This window comes from Microcaecilia unicolor, chromosome 3, assembly GCF_901765095.1.
Source record: "Microcaecilia unicolor chromosome 3, aMicUni1.1, whole genome shotgun sequence".
Classification (NCBI taxonomy): Eukaryota; Metazoa; Chordata; class Amphibia; order Gymnophiona; family Siphonopidae; genus Microcaecilia; species Microcaecilia unicolor.
The window spans coordinates 72,050,135-72,072,710 of NC_044033.1; the positions used below are offsets into that span (position 1 = coordinate 72,050,135).

Here is a 22,576-nt window from a genome sequence, read left to right on the forward strand (position 1 = left end):
ATTTCAAACTGTGTTTGTTGCTCCTATTTACATCATGCTTAGTACTTCAGTATTAATTTGCAATCTTTTGTCTGATTTTTATTTTTATTTAAGGACACCTGATCTACTATCAGGATACTCTATCTTCCCTGTTTTGGTGATATCTTTGAAAGATAGCTTTATCCAGAACCATGCGCTTTTGAGCGACTGTCAGCCTTCCCCCCCCCCCCCCCCCCCCCCCCCCATTTCTAGTTTAAAAGCTGCTCTATCTCCTTTTTAAATGCCGATGCCAGCAGCCTGGTCCCACCCTGGTTAAGGTGAAGCCCATCCTTTCAGACTAGGCTCCCCCTTCCCCAGAATATTGCCAGTTCCTAACAAATCTAAAACCCTCCTCCCTGCACCATCATCTCATCCACGCATTGAGACTCCAGAGTTCTGCCTGTCTCTAGGGCCCTGCCCATGGAACGGGTAGCATTTCAGAAGCACAAGGCACAAGAGACAGGATCTGAAGACCCTCCAGATATGACTCTGCAAACTCAAGCCACCCACAAGCTCAACTGAGGACCAGCTGACCAAGGCTGGAAAGTATGTCCATCCACCTGCTGGAGATAGAAAATACTGAGAAGCTGGACTGGATGCCAAGAGAGATATGTCTCAGCTCAGTTTTCAGTTCTCTGTCTCCACCTGATGACTGATGGACAACTGTCCCACAGGTTCTGGAATAGTGGGAAGCTACATAAATTTACCCACTCTGAGCGGGGCCCGTTATACATGCTGAAGCCCAGGGGAGAAATCTGGGAGGTAGCCCAAAAGCCATCAGCAGGCATGCTTCTCTCTTAGTTTCAGGAAAGCTGGGGCTCCCTGTGACAGGAGTGCACAGGGCAGCTGTTCTGCTTGCATTACCAACTGCCAACCTTGACAGTGAGACAAAGCCAGTGCAGTGCAATTAATAGGGGGAGAAGGTTTATTACATGGCTTACTACAAGTTAACTCACTTTGAGGTGTATTTTCAAGGCACTTAAGACTTATAAAGCTCCATAGGTTATTATGTAACTATTTCCAAGTGCTTTGAAAATACGCCTTCACGGCACTATATTTTGGACTGCTCACAAAACAAAAAAACAAGAGTGGCTCCATACTGTTTTCAATGCCTGAGAATTTTTTTTTTTTTTTTTTTAATTCTGGGCCTCACTGCACCATTTTTTGCACTTTAGAAATCTGGTTTAGGGGGGGGGGGGGGGGGGGGGGGGCCGAGCAAGATGGTGGCACTCTAAGTTCCTCGTGAATGATCTCTGTGAGCTTGTTGCGTTTTGAGTGAATATTCTCCTTTTTTTTCTTCAAATAATTATGCCTCATACGAAAAGGAAAGGCTCCGTGAAGGTCGGTACCCCGTCAACCAGAACTTCATCGCCCACGCAGCAAAGCATAGAAAGATTCACCACAAGGCAATCCACCGTACCTGAAGTTGGAGAGATTCCCGCTGTGTCCCTGGCTCAAGGAGAAGCTGAGTCCCTGGGACTGGACACAACATTGTCTCCCCCGACTCTTTTCCCACCGCTGCATCCAGCCGAACTCGACCAGCAGGGCGGAACTTCCGCACATGAAGAGGACGGAGGTATACCGCGTCGGGGGCCCGAGGTCGACGATTCGGCTGAGGTTCAGAGAACTTTGATTCTCTCGACGGGACCAGAAACACCTAAGGCCGCAATTGCGGCAATAACGCTGGAGTCCATTTGGGATAAACTCCAGCACCTGGATCAGACCATGATGAACTCCGTAGTCCAAATAGAGACGCTTGAGTACTGTTCAAAACTTGTCCACAGCATTTGCAACGACGAAAACTGAGGGTAATGAAAAAATAGGCTTTATGAATATAGAAGTGAATACAATCAAAAAAACTTCAGTACAGCTGATAAAGGATAATGCTTTGTTACATCGTAAAATGGAACAACTTGAGAATCACAACCGAAGGTTAAATCTCCGTTTATTGAATTTTCCTCGAACGTCTGTATATACTCCTCTGGAGATACTTAAACGATATCTGATTGAGAATTTAAAATTTTCCCCAGAAACTATTCCACCTTTAAATAAGATATACTATTTGCCTAACAAGAGAAATAAAGAGGATTTACAGAGTTTACAAGCTCAAGGAGAATTGAATATTTCAGATATTTTGGAAACATCTTTAACATCAGTAACCGAGAGACAAACTTTACTTGTTTCATTTATTTTTTAATAAGATCGAGAAGCCGGGAGAATACAAGATGTCCGCCACATAGCAGACGCAGGAGCCGTTGGCTCTTGATGCCATCGCCGCAATTGACCGTTGCATGGCCATGATCTGGCCAGATCTTTTCAACCACTGCCCCGTGCCGGCCGCCGCGGAGCTCTGATTATCTTTGGGCTGGTTCCTGCTTGTTTTCTGAAACCGTTGGTGGCACTGGGGGAGGCCGATGCCGGGAGAGTCCAGGCCTGAAGCGCCGTGGTGGAACTCATCGGTGGGGCTTAGTGTGCGGTTGTCAGCCACGGTCCCGTCGCAGGAAGGCCGGTGGCTGCGGAGTCGCGATCCTGTCAGCGGGAGTGGAGCATGGGGTGGTGGTGTGGAAGGAGGACTGAGTGATCACAGAGCCACTGACTGGCCTGGTCTGCCCTGCACCTCATCGACGTTCCTGCAGCCCAACCGCCGACTATCGGCGTTGCCTTCTGGTATGGACGTCGCCCAGCTAAAGGGGGCCGCCTGGCTTTCGATCACCTCTGGTGACTGGTGTCCCGAATTGGTTGAGCCTTCTTCATTTCGTCCTTCATCCACCACCGCCTCCTCTACAACGGTCTAACAGCTGATGAGCTCCTTCCTACCACCTTCACTGCTTCGTCTGGAGAACGGTTCCTAGCCATGACGGGACAATCTTCATCGTTTGGCCTCCCGCAAGATCTGATCTTCTTTGTCTCGGCGAGTCAAGATCTGATTCTGTCCTATTTTTCCTTCCTTTCCTTTCTTTTTGTGTTCTTTTCCCTACCTGCTTGCTGCTCATTTGCTTAACTTTTTGCATTTATATTCCCTTCTGCCTTCAACTGTCATTGTAATTCTTTTCTTTAGTTCATTGTAAGAAGGTGGTATTGATTGGAACTTGGTTATTGAACAATTTTTGGTTTTACCATAAGTGTGTATAATATATTTATATACACCTTTGATAGTTTTACCCCTGACGCAGCCTGAGGGCGAAACGTGGCCACGTCGGGTATTGTTCCAATAAACCTTTTTGACCTTATTCTGCTTTTCTGTTTGTTTATGCTTTTGTGCAAGCAGTTTTGTGCCTTTTTTTTGGGCTTTATATTAAATTTCTGGGAACAAAATACGTTTTCTTCCTTCCAGAGCACTTAAGACAGTTTATCGATCAAAACAAATTATGAGTCTTGTGGGACTCGCACAATCATGAACTATGGTAAAGGAATACTATGTATATTATGGTGGATATATGTGTTAGGCCTTTTCTTTATGTTTATAAATATTTCCATTTACATCTCATCTCCTGAGTTTATAACAGGTCTCCCCCCCTATTATTTGTGGTCTAATACAAGATGTAAAATTATTATTTTTATTTAGACGATTTCTTAAAATTATGCTTGTGTTTTTTCCTGTTCAAGTTGTAAGCTTGTAAAGAATATAAACTCATAAATAAAAAATAAAAAGAAATCTGGTTTAGTTGGAGTTTTTGCCAACCACACTTGGAACCCTTCACCTCATACAGTAAAGGAGCAGTGGAATCCTAAACTTGGTGATACCCAGAGAGAGCTAGATAGGTACAGAAGTTTTTTTGTTCTTTATGTTTCAACAATTTTTATTAAAGGTACCAACCAACTGACATTTCATCAATTCCATACATAACATATGCATAATCAAACCACTTAACCAAGATAAAACTCTCAGTACCCCAACAAAACTTTTATATTTTCACCCCCCCTTTCCCACTTCTCATTGCTACCACCTATCCTCTTTATCCAGTGGAACTATGCAAATCTTAATATATGCCCCTAGCAACCTCCCACCTTCCCTTAATATCCCCACCCCCCCCCCCCCTTTACCAATCCTACTTGCATGCTCTTATCCCTGTAGTTCCATTCCTTCTGTGTTGCCCCATGGGTTTTTTTTTTGTTCTTTAAAAGGAAAGTACGTGATAGATTTAAGATCTGTACATTGTAGTTTTACTAAAAGGTGCTACCGTGTTACCGTGCACTAACATGCATTACCTCATGTCCCATTTTATGCAATGGGACTTTTACTAATAACACACATTTACTAAAATGGGTAACCATACACTAATTCCATTAAGCTCCTGAAATAATAAAAGTCCAAGAGCACAAGTAGGTTAACTCCATTTCCCTAATAAATATGGTAACTTTACTGAAAATTATGTCATGGTGTTACAAAATAGAACATTTACCATTGAGAGCCTGAGCAGGTGAAATAGTAACAACGAAGCTCTTCTGTGGTGTACAACAGGATGACAGGTCCCCTGACGTTTGTTGGCTCTTCTCAAGATCAGAGTTGTACCTGTTTCCCCAAAAGAAAAAAAGAGTGAAAAGTTTAAAGATATCTTCATTTTTTATTAATGGTGCATATTCATAAGATTTATACTTTTTAAAACTGGCTTTAAACACAAATCTAACTGGTTAAAAAGTTACCCTTCATCTAAAAATCTATTCACACAGTCATTGTGTACACAGATTTAGCTGGTGTAAAATAGAGGCCAGTATGATATACAAGGCTTTCAAATTTAGACGGTCTGTACCATACCAAGTGCTAACCAATTACATTTGTAAGTGCAGCTGCAAAAATGACTACTTAAAATCTAGCTTCAAAAGTTTTGTATGAGTTAGACTAAACCAGAAATTCAGTCGCAGTTTTATTTAGCTAGTTAACTGTAGCTGACTATCCCCAACTGTTTAATTTTGCCACTCAGAAGCTCTTTCAATTTCTCATAGCCTATCCAGAAGCACAATACTATGGTCTTCTATAACCTCATTCAGCCCAAGTTACACAATAGAATAATAATCTCACTTCACCTTTTCAGTTCCAGTTCCAGTTTTTCAATGAGCTTCTTGCTTGAGCTGAGTTGCCCCTCCAGATAATTAACCTGTGATTCCTTCGTCTGATGATCATGGGAAATCTTCTGTTTATTCTTTTCAAGATTATCACATATTTCCATCAAGCTCTGGTTCTCTCTCTTCAGTGCAGTCACCTCAGATTTTTCATTTTCAACCTGATCAAGACGACAACATTCATTGTAGAAGTTTAGCAAGACAGAGCAAGTAAAGAGAGCCTTGGGGAGACAGTTCAACCTTTACAACCATGGTCTGGAGAAGGCAAAGTGCTTTTCAAGGCCATTGCTAAAATACCCACTCTGAATCCTGCAAACTGTGAAAATACACCTGCCAAGGAGTTAGAGTTTACAGACCCTGAAGGGGGCTACAGAAAATTTTTTTTTTTTTTGGGGGGGGGGGGGGGGGGGGGTCGAACGCCCTGCAAGTTTGTCTCATTTCAACTGCACAGGCACAGAGCAACTGCCGCTTCCAACGACAGGACCGAGGACACAAGCACCCCCGGTACCGGGGCAGACTGCTGCAGCAGCCCCTCCAGAAGGCCTGGAAGGATGGCTCAGATGCGCTCTTCTAGAGTCGCTGTCGAGGAAGGCTGTGAGGTCGATACAGAAGCCGGTATCAGAATCTGTGGAGGCCTGGGAGGCGGTACCGGGCTGTCCGAAGATCGACGAACCGACACCTCTTGGATGGAGGGTGAGCGTTCCTCCCGGCGTTGACGCTTCGTGAGTGCCAAATCCTTCGACGCCCCGGAGCTCCCAGTAACGTGCCTCGAAGGAGACTGATGATGATGCTTCTTCGCCTTCGCTTGAAGCACATCACCGGTACTCCTCGGTACCGACGAGGAGGACGTGGAATCCAGATGCTTCCTCGGGGTCGGGTCGGGTCCGACAGTGGCCGGTCCCAGTGGGCCTGCACAGCAGGAGCCTTCGAGACAGGTGGAGATCCACTCGACGGCTCACTGCTCCCAGCGTATGGTGATGTCCGGACAGCCATTACCTGCGCTCCCGATGTCATCCCCGGTGCCGATATCAACAACGCCGACCTTGGTACCGATGTCAACATCGACGCCAAGGAATCAGTCAGAGCTCTGAAAAGACGGTCCCAAAGAGCTCTTCTCGATGCCTGTGTCCACTTTTTCAAGCTCAGACACAACTTACAAGCGTCTGGGCGATGGTTGGGCCCAAGGCACTGGATGCACCACGCGTGCGGGTCAGTACCCGAGATCAACCGCTGGCACCGAGCACACTTTTTGAAGCCGCTGGGAGTCTTCGATGACATGGGCGGAAAAATCGCATCGGCGAAATCAAAAGGCTCGATTGTGCCAAAAGGAGGGCAAAAAAATGAGAATCGCGTACGCGCGTCCTAAGAAGGCCACAACTGAGACAAAAAGAAACTTAATAGGGCAAAACTAAAAGAATAAGGATTTTTTTTTTAACTTGGAAAATAAAAGAAAAGAAAAAGCGGGGACTGAAAACAAAAATAAAGCGCGAAACAGCGCAAACTCAACAAAGAGTTTCTCTGGGCCTGAGGGAAAGAGACCGACACGCAGCCACTCTCCTCCGCGGAAAAGAAGAAACTGAGCGGGAACGGACACGCGCGGAAAGAAGGTCACGCATGCGCGGTGGGCATGCCCCATGCACCAGAAGCTCCCACAAAGCTTTGTTGGATTTTACTTGGAAAATCTCCGTTCCTGGGCCGCCGTGGACGTCAACCCAGTCGTGAGAACAAGCAGCCTGCTTGTCCTCAGACTAGTAGCGCTATAGAAATGATTAGTAGTAGTAGTAATGCTGCGCACCAAGGGAGAAAAGGGATACAGGCCACCACAAGGGAAGAAAGATTATTACTTGAATATAACCCCCCTTCCCCCAGCATATACTTCAGTTAAGTTCCCCCCCCCCCCCTTTGGGGGGGAAAATAATTAACTCAACTTATACTCAGATAAGCTTATAGTCGAGTATATGTGGCAAGTACTTTTCTGTGCTGATGCTCTAGACAAAATGCCCCCAAAATTAAAAAGGTATAAGGAATACACCAAATTTCCCAAAACAACTTATCAGAAAATTTCCCAAAATCCCCTTGCTATCTGATCAGGATGCATGGGTTCTGGTCCCTCACAGATCAGGTTCAGATGGGTATTGGACCCTCAGATTAGGTTGAACTTCTAAGGGTGTTTCCTGTGTTACATCTTCTTACACAGGAGGAAGCTTATTGGACTTCCTAAAAAATATACTGAAACCCTGGCTGGGTTAGTCCACACCTCCTGCTGAAAGAATGCTGTTTCAATCAAGCTGATCATCCACAACTCTCTTCCCCATATCTCCAAAGTCTGTTCTCTCAGCCACTCCCTTTCACATTAGGCCAAGCCGGCCAGGGGGACCTCCTCTCTCAAGGCATTGAAGACAGACAGCTAAGCTCCTCTTGATGCTCCTCAGCTGCCCTGAGGCCTGAGAAATAACAGCTGCTTTTGGAATAAGGAATTGTGAGAATCCAATTGTAGAACTTGTTAATTCTAGTTTTAATTGTTATGATAGTGAGAGTTGCTCTATTGGTCAGATAATAATGATTATATTATGTTAGTATGTAATCTGACACTTTATTGAAGTTGTTCCTTTTATATTGTGGAAATTCCTTTGATAAAGAGACCTCTGGTGGGCATCAAAAAGCACATTTTGGTGCCCTGCTGTGTAGGTATTGCTTCATGGATTATACAAGGTGTTATGAATATAAACCCTATACCACCACCACTCTAAATACTATCCAGTATCACTTCAACATATTACCTTCTGTTTTTGCTTTTGAAAAGCCGCCTCTAGAGATTCCAACTGGAACTGTTTTTGCTGTCTTTCTTTTTTCAGTTTGTCCAGTTGGCTCTCGAGCTCTTCAATTTTCTGAAGGGCTTTTGTAGGGAGCCCCTGTTTCCATGCTTCTGCAGCCCAACTCATCTTATTGACTCAGTCAACAAACATGCCAAGGCCTGGAAACCAAATAAAAACACATTACAAAACCACCAGTGGTTTTCTTTGCACAAAAAGATTAGATTTTAGTTGTAGGATTTTGCCATCCCTAGCTTCATGCACTTTTCAAACTCAAGGCACACCAAGCTCTATGGAAAAGATAATGCAGAGGTGGAAAGAACTTGTATGACCAAAAGAAGAGCTAGGGAAGCACCAGTCTTTTATTCAATTGAAAAAGGAAAAGGGGTAAAGACAAACATGAACCCTTTCCAATAGGCCACTTCCCTCTATACTAAAGTACAGAAAAAGGAAGCAGTCATAGAGTGCTGCAAGCTGCTAGCTCAGTTGCTTACAATGTCTGTCACACTCGTCAGACAGAGCTCATCTCCTGTCACTGCTTTCAACACAAAAAGTGTCACAACCATAGCTCAGTAAATTTTATTCCCATCTCACTCAGCCTGGGATAAGACAGAGGTTAGAGGTAAAGAATGACACAGGGATAAATTTTGTCCCTATCCCCATCCCCACAGGCTTTGACCCCATCCCCATCGACTCAAATTCCACCGCAGTGTTTTTTTTTAGGGGGGGGGGGGAATGGGTTAGGGAGTATTTTAATAAAACTAAATTACAAAGTATAGAAGTTGTTCTTAAGGTGTACTTGGATATTTCTCAGAGATTTTTAATTATGTTCTGTAATGCGTGTACAAGATGATGTATTTCATTGGACATCTGTCTTTGTGTTATCTCTGAATATTTAATAAATACTTTTTTAAATTTCAAAAAGACAAATTGCTTGCTTTTTGTGGGAATGAGATTTTGTACTTTTGCGGGGATGGGGCACACTTTGTCCCTATGTCATTCTCTAGTTGGAAGGTGCACAGGTACTGATCTGGATCTGAGCATGGAAAAATTAAGTGTTCTTACCTTTAATCATACCGGACCAGTCCAGACCAATGAGTTATGTCCATCCACCAGCGAAGGAGACAGAAAAAACAGTCTCAAGTACTTGTCTCTTAAGGATATCATGCAGCCTATAATGCTCAGTATTTCAAATAGCCAAGCAATGGTGCTTTCAACTGCTACAAACAAGAAAACAGGAAAAACAAACAGAGCTTACCAGAAATCCAAGAACGCCCAGGTGACAGACCTTCTGGGCTCTTGCACGACCAAGGGCAGCCCAAACCACCCATCGAAAGGGAAGGAGGGGCACCACTCAATCATTCGGTCTGTCATGCAGATGCACTCCTGTTGCAGGAAAAGCGGCTCATCATTGAAGGATAATCGAGAGCTGTCAAGAGCTGGCATCACAAAGTGGCTTAGAGAATAAGGATGAATTCTTCCCTCCTTAAATGGCCTCTGTTTCCACAAGTCGAAAATGACCCACTCACTGACATAGAGGGGGAGTCATGCCTAGAAGGAACCACAAGGAAGCAAACCAAGAAAATAGCAAGGGTGAGCATCTGGGCCGGTCTATGATTAAAGGAAAGAAAATTATCAGGTAGGAACATAATTTTTCCTTCCTTGTCATCAATACCAGACCAGTACAGATCAATGGGATGTACTGAAGCAGTCCTAGCATTAGGGCAGAAAAGAACATTACGAACCGAACAACAATACCTCAAAAGGACCTGCCTCAGGTATAAACAGTGAGAGGCTCCCCAGATCACAAGGAGAAAACAGAGTCCAAGAAATAATAGAGAGGTAGAAGCAACTGGAAGGAAGCTAGTACCCAGAGAGCCAGGAGAGCTCGAGAAGTAGCCTAAAAAGTACTAAAGGCCCAGAACACCGAAGTGGAACTGCAAGAACTGACCAGAGGACCAAAAGAACTATGTCCCACCAACAAAGACATAGGAAAGCCCCACACTAGCCAAAGGTCCCCTAAAGAAAGGAAACTGAACAGCAACCCTGTGGCATACATACTCCGAAGTCTCAGGAGAACACAGAGGCAAAGCCCTCCAGGAGGCAAATAAAAAAGAATAGAGATATGCTCGAGAGCCAGACAGGCCCAGCCCCACAGCCTAAGATGGATTCACAGCCTAAAGACAGCCAGAACCACGCTCCCTGACCAGAGAGATTGACAGCAATGCCACTACATCCAGGAACAAATATACTCCTTATCACCAGAGGAGAAAACCAAGAAAAAACACTCCCCAAGGAGAATGAAAAGAAAGAGATGCCATGCGTCCAGGTATGAAGTCCTGCTAGGGCTCTCAGCAGAAGCCATGAGCAGGTCCCAGACAGCTTTCCGCAAGAAAATCACGCATGGACCGCAGAGAAAGGGCCTGGCAAACAAGGAAAGAGGTGGTTAGACAAACTCCAGCACAGTACCAGTCACCACACCGCAAATGGTACTAATCTCACCCGCCACAAAGAACGAAGCAAGCCCAGTAGCTACCGTCCTGATAAAGCACTCGGTTTGACCAGTAGTGATGGAACTAAACTCAACATCCAGAGATGGAGCAAAGCCCAGCGGCTAGAACTACGGCAAGGCCCGGTGGCCAGAGACAGAGCCAGACTCAACATCATGAACTGGATCCAGACTCAGCAACCAAAATTGGAGTAAAACTCCAGAGTCAGGAATGGAGCAGGGCTCGCCATTCAGAGCCAGAACAAGCAGACTCACCATCCAGAGCTGGAGCAAGGCTAGACCTCCGGAAAAGGATCAAAGCTCAACATCCCCAACATCCCTCGCGAAAGGGACAGCTAGAGATGAAGCCAGATTAGACATCAAGAAATGGGGCATGACTGGATACCCAGATTGAGCACAGCTCAATATCCAGAGAGAGCCAGACTCAACATGACAAGATGAAGCAAGAATCAATAAATAGAATGGAGCCAGTCTCAACAGCTAGAGATGGAAGGCGGCTCAACCTCCAAAGGAGTAAAGGTCAACATAACAAGCTCTGACCAACAGGGACAAAGCCAAAAGAAGGCAAGCATGCCAGAAAATAGAATGGCCATCCTGGAAGAAATAGAATGTCAGCACTGTAAGCGGCAACATGACAATCCCGGAAAAAGCCAGAATGACCACCCTATGGGAGACAAGGCAGAACTGCCCAAGATGTCCATGCTGAAGAATAGGACATGAACTCAGTGACGGGAAGGCAGCGCATCCTGATGAAGCTAGGATGGGAAAGCTGACAACCCTTAAGAGACATACCCGACCTGAGAAGAGACAGAGTAACAGTCCCTTAGATAGTCAGAATGCTAGCCAGGATAGAAAAAAAGCTGCCAAGCAAAGAAACCAGGGACGAGTCCTGGAAGCTAACGGACTCCCATTATCTATGCCCTGCCAATTCCCTGCACAAAGACATAGTGGTTCCTGATGAAAAACAAAGGGAGAGGAACACAGCAAAAGAAGACTGTCATTGCTTCAGAACACTCAGCATGAATCAAAGCAACGGAAATCCAGTTTGCAGGACAGACAGAAGCAACTCCCTGAAGTAAAGCATCAGAAGCAGAATCTAAGAAAGCGTTATGCTGTAGTGATCAACAAGGCAATCTAGCCATGAAGTGAGACCCATACCAGCTAAGAAAATTCACATGCATGAACCTGCAAAAAGGATCTATGGAGGAAAAGTGCGAAGAGCTCCGAGGACTATGAAAGGATACAGAGGAAAGAGGAAGCCAGGAACCAGCAAGGGTTAAAGGAGACGTGTAAGAACAAGTTCCATCTAAGCAAAATGCAAAGGACCAAAAGAGTTGCAATACACACCCTGACAGCTGACAAGAATTGCCAACTGAGAGTAAGCAAGCCAGTCCTGCATGAGCCAAAGAGGAACAAAAAAAAGCCACCATTGACACTAACCAGGGCAGGACTCCTACCCTGTAAGGATGAGCCAGGAACATGCAGGAAACAGCAACCCGCACTCAAGACCAACGGCATCATACTGAAACTCCCAAGAGGCACTAAGTCCAAGGAAAAAAAGACTGAAATACTGCTAGGCTAACAAGCCTCAGCTGTTCGACAAAGCCGGCAACACTTTACACACAGCCAAGAAAGAACCAAAGGCCGGTAGCAAACATTCTAGCAAAGAGGTTCACTGTATTGTTTTTTTACAGCGCGAAGAGCTAGAAAGCTGAGCCGACACTAATGTAATTCACACCAAAGAGATTGCCTGCTCAACAGAAATAGCTGACTAAACAGTCCATCGCAGGAAGGCAAAATAAATAAAGAAAAATCCCCCATGGTGCCAAAAGCCATCTAACTTTACGAGAAGTCAAAGCCAAGTGGGAGATTCAGACAGCGTCCAGCACACAACTGCTGAAAACAACGGCGCACCATCAGAGACCTGACTAACCGAGACTGTGCCAGAAACATTCCCAAGGAGAACACAGCCTGCGAAAGGGAAACAGACCCTGTAGACACCCCCAGGCAGGCACGGAAATAAACAAAGTGTACCACAAACCAAAAAACAAATGCTGCCCGAAATGGCACCGCTGACCAGTATACAGTGAAACGCAGGCCCACCGGAGAGAGCAAAAGCCCTCCAAAATAGAAAACAAAAAATACATCATCTTAAGCAACAAAGAATCCCCTGAAGCCAGCAATTTACCACGAAAAACCTGCTGAGCTGAGGCACTGAAACAGCTATATTTCTCTCTCTTTTTCAAACGGGAGAAATAAAAAGAGCAGCTTACCTGACCAGTGCAGAAGACAAACAGCATGCCACAGCTGATATTGTAAGCCAAAGGAAAATGCCATAAATGTCCAGAAGGAGCAAATAGAAGCTTGCACTTTGCCACATTCAAGTCTGCCGAGTCTCAAAGACCTCAGGCAAGAAAGGGGAGGGGAGGGACCCAGCAGCATTAAATATCCCCCAGCCAGAAGATGAGGGACCCAGCAACAATGGGTATCATCTTAAAGGAACCCAAATCTAGGTTACTAGCACACCTCTTGACCAACCGTCCCCAGCCAAGCTGAGGCAGGAGCTAGTCAACCATCATGAAGAAGAGCTGAACATCCGTCCACCATTTGCTAGACTTTGCCTCTTAAGAGTATCATGCAGCCTGGAATGCTCAGTATTTACTTGATTCCAGGCTGTACGATACCCTTAAGAGGCCAAGTACGTAGGACTATTTTCTCTGTCTCCTTCTGCTGGTGGATGGACATAACCCATTGGTCTGGACTGGTATTGATGACAAGGAATAGGCAGTTATGACTTTTTTGTGGCACATTTGATCAGGTCTATTGGCAAACTGGTTGAGAAACATTGACATCTATTAAAAACTTTCCTCTGAATCATTGTGCAAAAGCAACACCTGGGAATCACAACAGGCTCATAAGACCACGTCTACAGAAGCTACTTTTTAAAAATATGTAAAAGGACTACTATTTCCCCCTCCCCATTTCGTAAAACAGAAAGTTACATCAGAAAGCAGAAGCCGGCAGAGGGAAGGCCCCGGAGTAGGCCTGTGGGGATACTCCTTGCAGCTGCATCAGGTAGAGACGCAAAGGGGAAGGGGAGGGAGGAAGGAAGGAAGACAGGCAGAAGCCGTACCCCGGGTAATCGTGGGTGGGTTTGTTTGTTTGTAATCGCTGGAGCAAGGCTTTTTACCGCTCCTGCAGGGCGGTAAAAGTTGCTTCAGCACCCGCAGTAAATTCTTTCTTGTTATCACAGGTCCCCATCCCTGTGTCATTCTCTAGTGTACACTCAAAACAAAGTGAATGATACATACCTGTAGCAGGTGTTCTCCGAGGACAGCAGGCTGATTGTTCTCACGACTGGGTGACGTCCGCGGCAGCCCCCACCAACCGGAAAAGGCTTCGTGGGACGGTCGGCACGCAGGGCACGCCCACCGCGCATGCGCGGCCGTCTTCCCGCCCGTGCGCGACCGCTCCCGCCAGTTGAATGACAAGCAATAAAATATGAAACACAACTCCAAAGGGGAGGAGGGAGGGTAGGTGAGAACAATCAGCCTGCTGTCCTCGGAGAACACCTGCTACAGGTATGTATCATTCACTTTCTCCGAGGACAAGCAGGCTGCTTGTTCTCACGACTGGGGTATCCTTAGCTCTCAGGCTCACTCAAAACAAGAACCCAGGTCAATTGAACCTCGCAACAGCGAGGGTACAACAGAAATTGACCTACGAAGAACAACTAACTGAGAGTGCAGCCTGACCAGAATAAATTCGGGTCCTGGAGGGTGGAGTTGGATTTACACCCCAAACAGATTCTGCAGCACCGACTGCCCGAACCGACTGTCGCGTCGGGTATCCTGCTGGAGGCAGTAATGTGATGTGAATGTGTGGACAGATGACCACGTCGCAGCCTTGCAAATCTCTTCAATAGTGGCTGACTTCAAATGGGCCACTGACGCTGCCATGGCTCTGACACTATGAGCCGTGACATGACCCTCAAGAGCCAGCCCAGCCTGGGCGTAAGTGAAGGAAATGCAATCTGCTAGCCAATTGGAGATGGTGCGTTTCCCGACAGCGACCCCTAGCCTGTTAGGGTCGAAAGAAACAAACAATTGGGCGGACTGTCTGTGGGGCTGTGTCCGCTCCAAGTAGAAGGCCAATGCTCTCTTGCAGTCCAATGTGTGCAACTGACGTTCAGCAGGGCGGGTATGCGGCCTGGGGAAGAATGTTGGCAAGACAATTGACTGGTTAAGATGGAACTCCGACACCACCTTCGGCAGGAACTTTGGGTGGGTGCGGAGCACTACTCTGTTGTGATGAAATTTGGTATACGGAGCATGAGCTACCAGGGCTTGAAGTCACTGACGCTACGAGCTGAAGTAACTGCCACCAAGAAAATGACCTTCCAGGTCAAGTACTTCAGATGGCAGGAATTCAGTGGCTCAAAAGGAGGTTTCATCAGCTGGGTGAGGACAACGTTGAGATCCCATGACACTGTAGGAGGCTTGATAGGGGGCTTTGACAAAAGCAAGCCTCTCATGAATCGAACGACTAAAGGCTCTCCAGAGATGGCTTTACCTTCCACACGATAATGGTAAGCACTAATCGCACTAAGGTGATTCCTTACTGAGTTGGTCTTGAGGCCAGACTCTGATAAGTGCAGAAGGTATTCAAGCAGGTTCTGTGCAGGGCAAGAACGAGGTTCTAGGGCCTTGCTCTCACACCAAACGACAAACCTCCTCCACTTGAAAAAGTAACTCTTTTTAGTGGAATTCTTCCTAGAGGCAAGCAAGACCCGGGAGACACCCTCAGACAGACCCAACGCAGCGAAGTCTACGCCCTCAACATCCAGGCCGTGAGAGCCAGGGATTGAAGGTTGGGGTGCAGCAACGCTCCGTCGTTCTGCGAAATGAGAGTCGGAAAACACTCCAATCTCCACGGTTCTTCTGAGGACAACTCCAGAAGAAGAGGGAACCAGATCTGACGGGGCCAAAAGGGCGCTATCAGAATCATGGTGCCGCGGTCTTGCTTGAGCTTCAGTAAGGTCTTCCCCACCAAAAGGTATGGGAGGATAAGCATACAGGAGGCCGGTCCCCCAATGAAGGAGAAAGGCATCTGACGCTAGCCTGCCGTGTGTCTGAAGTCTGGAACAGAACACAGGCAGCTTGTGGTTGGTCTGAGAGGCGAAAAGATCCACCGAGGGGGTGCCCCACTCTCGGAAGATCTTGCGTACCACTCTGGAATGGAGCGACCACTCGTGCGGTTGCATGACTCTGCTCAGTCTGTCGGCCAGACTGTTGTTTACGCCTGCCAGGTACGTGGCTTGGAGGAGCATGCCAAACCGGCACGCCCAACGCCACATCCCGACGGCTTCCTGACACAGGGGGCAAGATCCGGTGCCCCCCTGCTTGTTGACGTAATACATTGCAACCTGATTGTCTGTCCGAATTTGGATAATTTGGTAGGACAGCCGATCTCTGAAAGCCTTCAGTGCGTTCCAGATCGCTCGGAGCTCCAGGAGGTTGATCTGCAGATCCTTTTCCTGGAGGGACCACAGGCCCTGGGTGTGAAGCCCATCGACATGAGCTCCCCACCCCAGGCGAGATGCATCCGTCGTCAGCACTTTCGTGGGCTGCGGAATTTGGATTGGACGTCCCAGGGTCAAATTGGTCCGGATGGTCCACCAGAGCAGTGAAGTGCGGCAACTGGGGGAGAGGCGGATGACATCTTCTAGATTCCCGGTGGCTTGGAACCACTGGGAAGCTAGGGTCCATTGAGCAGATCTCATGTGAAGACGAGCCATGGGAGTCACATGAACTGTGGAGGCCATATGACCCAGAAGTCTCAACATCTGCCGAGCTGTGACCTGCTGAGACGCTCTGGTCTGCGAAGCGAGGGACAGGAGGTTGTTGGCCCTCGCTTCGGGAAGGAAGGCCTGAGCCGTCTGGGTATTCAGCAGAGCTCCTATGAATTCCAGAGACTGGGTGGGCTGGAGATGGGACTTTGGGTAATTTATCACAAACCCCAGCAGCTCCAGGAGTTGAATAGTGCACTGCATGGACCGGAGGGCTCCTGCCTCCGAGGTGTTCTTGACCAGCCAATCGTCGAGATATGGGAACACGTGCACTCCCAGCCTGCGTAGGTACGCCGCCACCACCACGAGGCACTTTGTAAACACTCGTGGAGCGGAGGCGAGCCCAAAGGGCAGCACACAGTACTGAAAGTGTCGTGCGCCCAGGCGGAATCTGAGATACTGTCTGTGAGCTGGCAGTATCGGGATGTGAGTATATGCATCCTTTAAATCCAGGGAACATAGCCAATCGTTTTTCTGAATCATTGGCAGAAGGGTGCCCAAGGAAAGCATCCTGAACTTTTCTTTGACCAGGAATTTGTTCAGGCCTCTCAGGTCTAGGATGGGACGCATCCCCCCTGTTTTCTTTTCCACAAGGAAGTACCTGGAATAGAATCCCTGCCCTTCCTGCCCGGGTGGTACGGGCTCGACCGCATTGGCGCTGAGAAGGGCGGAGAGTTCCTCTGCAAGTACCTGCTTGTGATGGGAGCTGAAGGATTGAGCTCCCGGAGGACAATTTGGAGGCAGGGAGGTCAAATTCAGGGCGTATCCGCACCGCACTATTTGGAGAACCCACTGGTCGGAGGTTATGAGAGGCCACCTTTGGTGAAAATATTTCAACCTCCCCCCGACCGGCAGATCGTCCGGTACGGACACTTTGAGGGCGGCTATGTTCCCGTGGATCCAGTCAAAAGCCCGTCCCCGGCTTTTGCTGTGGAGGCGCAGGGGGCTGCTTAGGCGCACGCTGTTGACGGGAACGAGCGCGCTGGGGCTGTCCCTGTGCCTGACGAGGCCTTCGGGCCGGCTGGTTGTACCTACGCTTTGCAAAAGAATAGGGTGCAGCCTGCCGGGCCCGGGAAAAACGTCCACCTGCTGAGGTGGATGCTGAAGGCGCCCGGTGGGAGAGCTTGTCGAGAGCGGTTTCCCGCTGATGCAGTTGGTCCACCATCTGCTCGACCTTCTCACCAAAAATGTTATCCCCCCGGCAAGGGACGTCGGCCAGTCTCTGCTGGGTGCGGTTGTCCAGGTCAGAGGCACGCAGCCATGAGAGCCTGCGCATCACTATACCTTGGGCCGCAGCACGAGATGCCACGTCACAGGTGTCATAGATACCCCCGGACAGGAACTTTCTGCACGCCTTCAGCTGCCTGACCACCTCCTGATAAGGCCTGGACTGCTCCGGCGGGAGCTTCTCGACCAGGTCCGCCAGTTGTTGCACATAGGTCCGCATGTGGATGCTCATATAGAGCAGGTATGACTGGATGCGGGTCACGAGCATGGAGGATTGGTAGGCCTTCCTCCCAAACGAGTCCAGAGTGCGAGACTCCCGCCCCGGGGGCGCCGAGGCGGTATCCCTCGAACTCCTTGCCCTCTTGAGAGCAGAATCCACGACCGCCGAGTCATGGGGCAATTGGGGCCGCATTAACTCTGGGTCGGAGTGGATCCTGTATTGGGACTCTGCTTTCTTGGGAATGGTGGGGTTAGTTAACGGTCGCACCCAGTTCCGAAGCAGTGTCTCCTTGAGGACATTGTGCAGCGGCACCGTGGAGGACTCTCTAGGTGGCGATGGATAGTCGAGGACCTCGAGCATCTCGGCCCTCGGCTCTTCCACAGAGACCACGGGGAAGAGAATGCTGATAGACATATCCCGCACAAAGGAGGCAAAGGAGAGGCTCTCGGGGGGTGAGAGCTTCCTCTCCGGTGAAGGCGTGGGGTCCGAGGGAAGGCCCGTAGACTCCTCTGAGGAGAAATATCTAGGGTCCTCCTCTTCCCCCCACGAGTCCTCATCCTCGGTATCGGACATAAGCTCATGTAGCTGAGTCCTGAACCGGGCCCGGCTCGACGTCGAGGCACCGAGGTCTCGGTGTCGTCGAGCGGTGGACTCCCGCGCCGGCGGGGACGGAGCTCCCTCCATCGACGTCGACGGGGACTCCACCTGCGTGGCGGTCGAGACCGGCGCCGCAAGCGGCGGCGGTGTCGACGGCCCCGGCGCCGGGCTAGAGCTCACCGGCGCCACAGACATCGGCGCCGAGGGCGCAAGCACCCCCGGCGCCGGCACAGCCTGGCGCATCAGCCCTTCCAGGATCCCCGGAAGGATGGCTCTGAGGCACTCGTCCAGGCCCGCTGCCGGGAAAGGCGGTGGGGCCGGTAGGGGTGTCGGTGCCAGAAGCTGATGGGGGCCAGGAGACGGCACCGAGGTGCCGGAACCCTGACGCGTCGGTACCTCCACGACCGACGGGGACCTCTCCTCTCGACGATGACGCTTCGGCGCCGCCTCCTCTCCGATGTCCGGATGCACCGAGGGCGACCGGTGACGACGCTTCTTGTCTTTCTTCCGATGCGCGTCACCGGTGCCGGGAGGTATGGAGGAGGAGGAGGACGATCCCCCTCGGTCCCGGGGAGCCGGGTCAGACAGGGTTCGGTCCCGAGGGCCACGGGCTGAGGGAGTGACCGGGCTCGACTGCCCACGCGGCCGCTCACCTCTACCCTCGCCAGCGGACCGGCGGGCCGACGGGACCTGTTCTCCTGGGGTCGATGCCATCGGTGCCGATGTCTCGGGCATCGATACCGGTACCGAAGGGCCGGGCGTCGATACCGATGCCGTCGAGGTCGACGTCGAGGGGCCGGCGCAAGTTCCAAAAAGACGGTCCCGCAGAACTTGCCTCGCAACCCGAGTCCGTTTCCGGAGACCGAGACACAGGGAACACGACTTGATATTGTGCTCCGGCCCGAGGCACTGGAGGCACCAAGCGTGGGTGTCGGTCTGCGAGATCGGCCGGCCGCAGCGACCACACTTTTTAAATCCACTCGGGACCCTTGAGGACATCGACAGAAAAATCGCGTCGGCGAAGTCAAAGTCGTCAATGGTGGCTGAAATCACACCACGAAAAGGAAAACGACCGTGCGGCCACTAGGCCGCAACGCGGCGTCCCCGCTGGAAGCGAGGGAAAAAGGGAGCGCGTGCTCCACACGCGCAGGGTTTCTTCTTTTTTTTTTTTTTTTAAAAGAAACTGGACGGTAACTAATCAAAGTGAACAAAGAAAAAGCACGATCCGCGTAAACGCGATCGAAATCCGGCGGCTGAAACAGAGAGAGCGGCGAGGCACGACTCTCTCCAGACGCGGAAAAAAAGGAACTGGCGGGAGCGGTCGCGCACGGGCGGGAAGACGGCCGCGCATGTGCGGTGGGCGTGCCCTGCGTGCCGACCGTCCCGCGAAGCCTTTTCCGGTTGGTGGGGGCTGCCGCGGACATCACCCAGTCGTGAGAACAAGCAGCCTGCTTGTCCTCGGAGAAAGATAAGTACACCATATTGAACAAAATACAAAAGTTATCATGCAAATAAAATCATAAAAATCAAAATGTCGATGGACATGAGGCACAAAAAAATATAAAACTGATTCAAAAACTTTTATATACCACAAACTGGACTGTAAAAAAAAAACTGTTAACTAAGTTGATGCTGGGTAGCACTAAAAAAATTCAAATAGGAGAGTGTTAGAATAAAACATACTAGCTTTTATCTCCAATCTTAACAGTAAAACCAAACAGATGTATATAACTAATTTTAAAAAGCTGCTCTTACAGCATAAACAGCAGCTATCACCAGTAACAGCTGCAGTGAAACTACATCAGCCACTCAAAATATCCTCAAATAAGCGCATCAAACTGTATAATGTGTCTATTCCCAAAAGGCAGGGAAAGGGCTGTAATGGCAGTGTCCGAGTGAAGTAAAAACTACTCAGGCCCTCACTAGGCCAGCAAAATCATAATAAACCTTCTCTCTCTCTCAACTGGCATCTCTCCCTATATCCCCCTCCCCCCATGCACAGTCTAGCAACTCTTCCTCCCCGCCGCCACCCACAGTTCTCTCTCAATTCCCTCATCCGCCCGCACGGTAGGTCCGGCATCTCTCCCTCCCAAACCGCCAGCGGCTCTCTCCCCTCCCCTTTTTCTTTCAACAAGTCTTCACCCTGAAGCAGCAGTTGTATTGAATCGCTGTCTCAACATGCACAGGGCCTTTCCTTCTGACCTACCCCATCCCCTTCTGAAAACAGGAAGTTGCATCAGAAGGGGGTGGGATGGGTCAGAGGGAAAGCAGAGCTTGACTGATGGGTTGTGTACGCCTTCCAGCAGGTGGAGACTGAGAATTCTGACTCATCCCAGTGAGCCAATAAGAGCCCTTGCCAGAGAGAGAAGAACCCAGAATTCTCAGTCTCCAGCAGGTGGAAGGTGGTGAGCCCTAGCAGTCTCTGCTTTCTGTCCTATTTTTGGTTAAAATATCATTTTTTTTTAAGGGTCCAGTCTGTGTATCTAATTTTGGGAACCTTGGTGAGAGGTAGAGGTCCGTGGAGGCTTCTTTGGGGCCTCGGGGGTGTTACACCTGGAAGGCCAGGTCCCTCCCCCCAATTCCTCCCTTTATTTGGTGTATGCCCTGGGTCTGGGGCTGTACAACCCAGTCTCTTCGGGGAAGAGTTTCTGGGTCTGGGAGAGGCAGCCATTACCTTTCTGATTAAAAAAAAAAACGCCTTTTTTGCGCTGTTTTCAGTATAAGCACTCGTTTCTTTTTCCCCTTTGTGGTGCCTTTAGGCTGTTGGCTGATCTGTTAGGAAGCTCAAAAAAAAAAGGCGCGTCAGGGGAAGCACGGAGCTCGGGCGCGCGTCTGTTGGACTGCCAGCATGGCAGAGAAACTGAAATGCTGCGCAGTCTGTCAGCGTTGCAGCGTCAGAGCCAGTGGTCGCTGCAAGTTTTGCACGGTTCTGGAGTCTCCAGAACCAGTGCTTTCTGCCGCTCCTTCAACTACCTCGGAGGGTCCAGTCTCTGTGGTCCACACTGATGCTCCGGCGGGACATGCTGCCATTTTGTCTCCCTCTGTGGAGCAGCCGGCTCCTGCTGTCCAGCCTCAGCCTAACAGTGCAGCTCCCTTATCTGACAACTCGGGGAAGGGGGTTCCCTCCAGAGTTTGTCTTACAAATGTATAAGGCGTTTTTAATGCAGAAGTCAGCTCCCCTTTCTTCCTCTTCTGCTGCTCCACTGGGGGTTAATCAGGCAGTTGTGGCTAAACGACCAAGGAGGTCCTGGCATCTGGAAGAAAACAGTGAATCTGACCCAGATTTAGATATGCTCTGCCTTGCACACCAAGACCTTTCTCAGGGGGATCCTTTGGAGAAGGTCTCTGAACACTTGGAAGCTGATATGAATGTTGCTATCCCTGGGGAAGATCCCTCTGTGCTGCGCATTTTTCATAAGGATGACTTGCAGGAGTTAATATCCCTGGTATCTTCCACTCTGCATTTTGAGGAGGACAAGCTGCCAGCTTCTGAGCCTTGGAAGGTGGATCTCTTGTTAAAAGGTGTTCACAAGCCAGGTAAGACCTCCCTATGCATCAGGATATCAGGGATGTAATTCAGACTCAGTGAGATATCCCAGATGCAGCCTTTAGACCGGCCAAGTCCATGGTCCATCTCTATCCGGTGCCAGAAGCAGACAAGGTACTGCTAAAACCAACTGTAGTCTCAGCGGTCACGACGCGACATAGTGCCCGTAGATGGGGGAATCGGCGCTCAAGGATGCACAGGATCGTCGCCTGGACACATTACTAAAAAATAGTTTTGATGTCTCCGCCTTAGCAGTGCAGGTAGCTATCTGTGGCTCTTTGGTGGCTACAGCATGCTTCTGGTGGTCCGAGAAGGTGCTTAACAGGTCCTCTGACGATTTGTCCTCCCTGGATGCGGAGGTGTCTATGCTGGAAATGGCGTCAGCCTTCTTGGTGGACACCTTGTATGATCTGTTGCAAGCGTCAGCTAAGTCTATGGCGTTGAGTGTAGCGGCCAGAAGGTCTGTTTGGCTGAAAGGTTGGTCAGCAGATTCTGCGTCAAAGTCTAAGCTTGGCAAGTTTCCTTTTAGAGGCTCCTTGTTATTTGGGGAAGATTTGGACAAGCTGGTTCACAGTCTAGGGGACACTAAAGTCCCGTGCCTCCCAGAAGACCGGCCTAGGTCCTCAGGTCGGGGTCCTTTTTCAGGTCATGGTCGGGGACACGATTTCCGTCAACCTTGACTGGGCAGCCTCTGGTTCCCGTGGGAGCACGGTTGGCGCAGGTCTACCAGAAGTGG

General features: G+C 49.2%; 1 protein-coding gene across 1 annotated transcript in view; it reads right to left on the reverse strand.

The window, feature by feature from the left end:
• CENPF (centromere protein F) overlaps nucleotides 1-8,021 on the reverse strand; it is a 233,655-nt gene extending 225,634 nt beyond the window's left edge. Inside the window, exons 1-3 of the mRNA XM_030196036.1 lie at nucleotides 7,860-8,021; nucleotides 5,044-5,240; nucleotides 4,422-4,531 (exon numbers count right to left, since the gene is read on the reverse strand). Coding sequence (XP_030051896.1) covers nucleotides 4,422-4,531; nucleotides 5,044-5,240; nucleotides 7,860-8,021 — 469 coding nt within the window. The remainder of the gene's footprint in view (nucleotides 1-4,421; nucleotides 4,532-5,043; nucleotides 5,241-7,859) is intronic.
• Nucleotides 8,022-22,576: the final 14,555 nt, after the last annotated feature.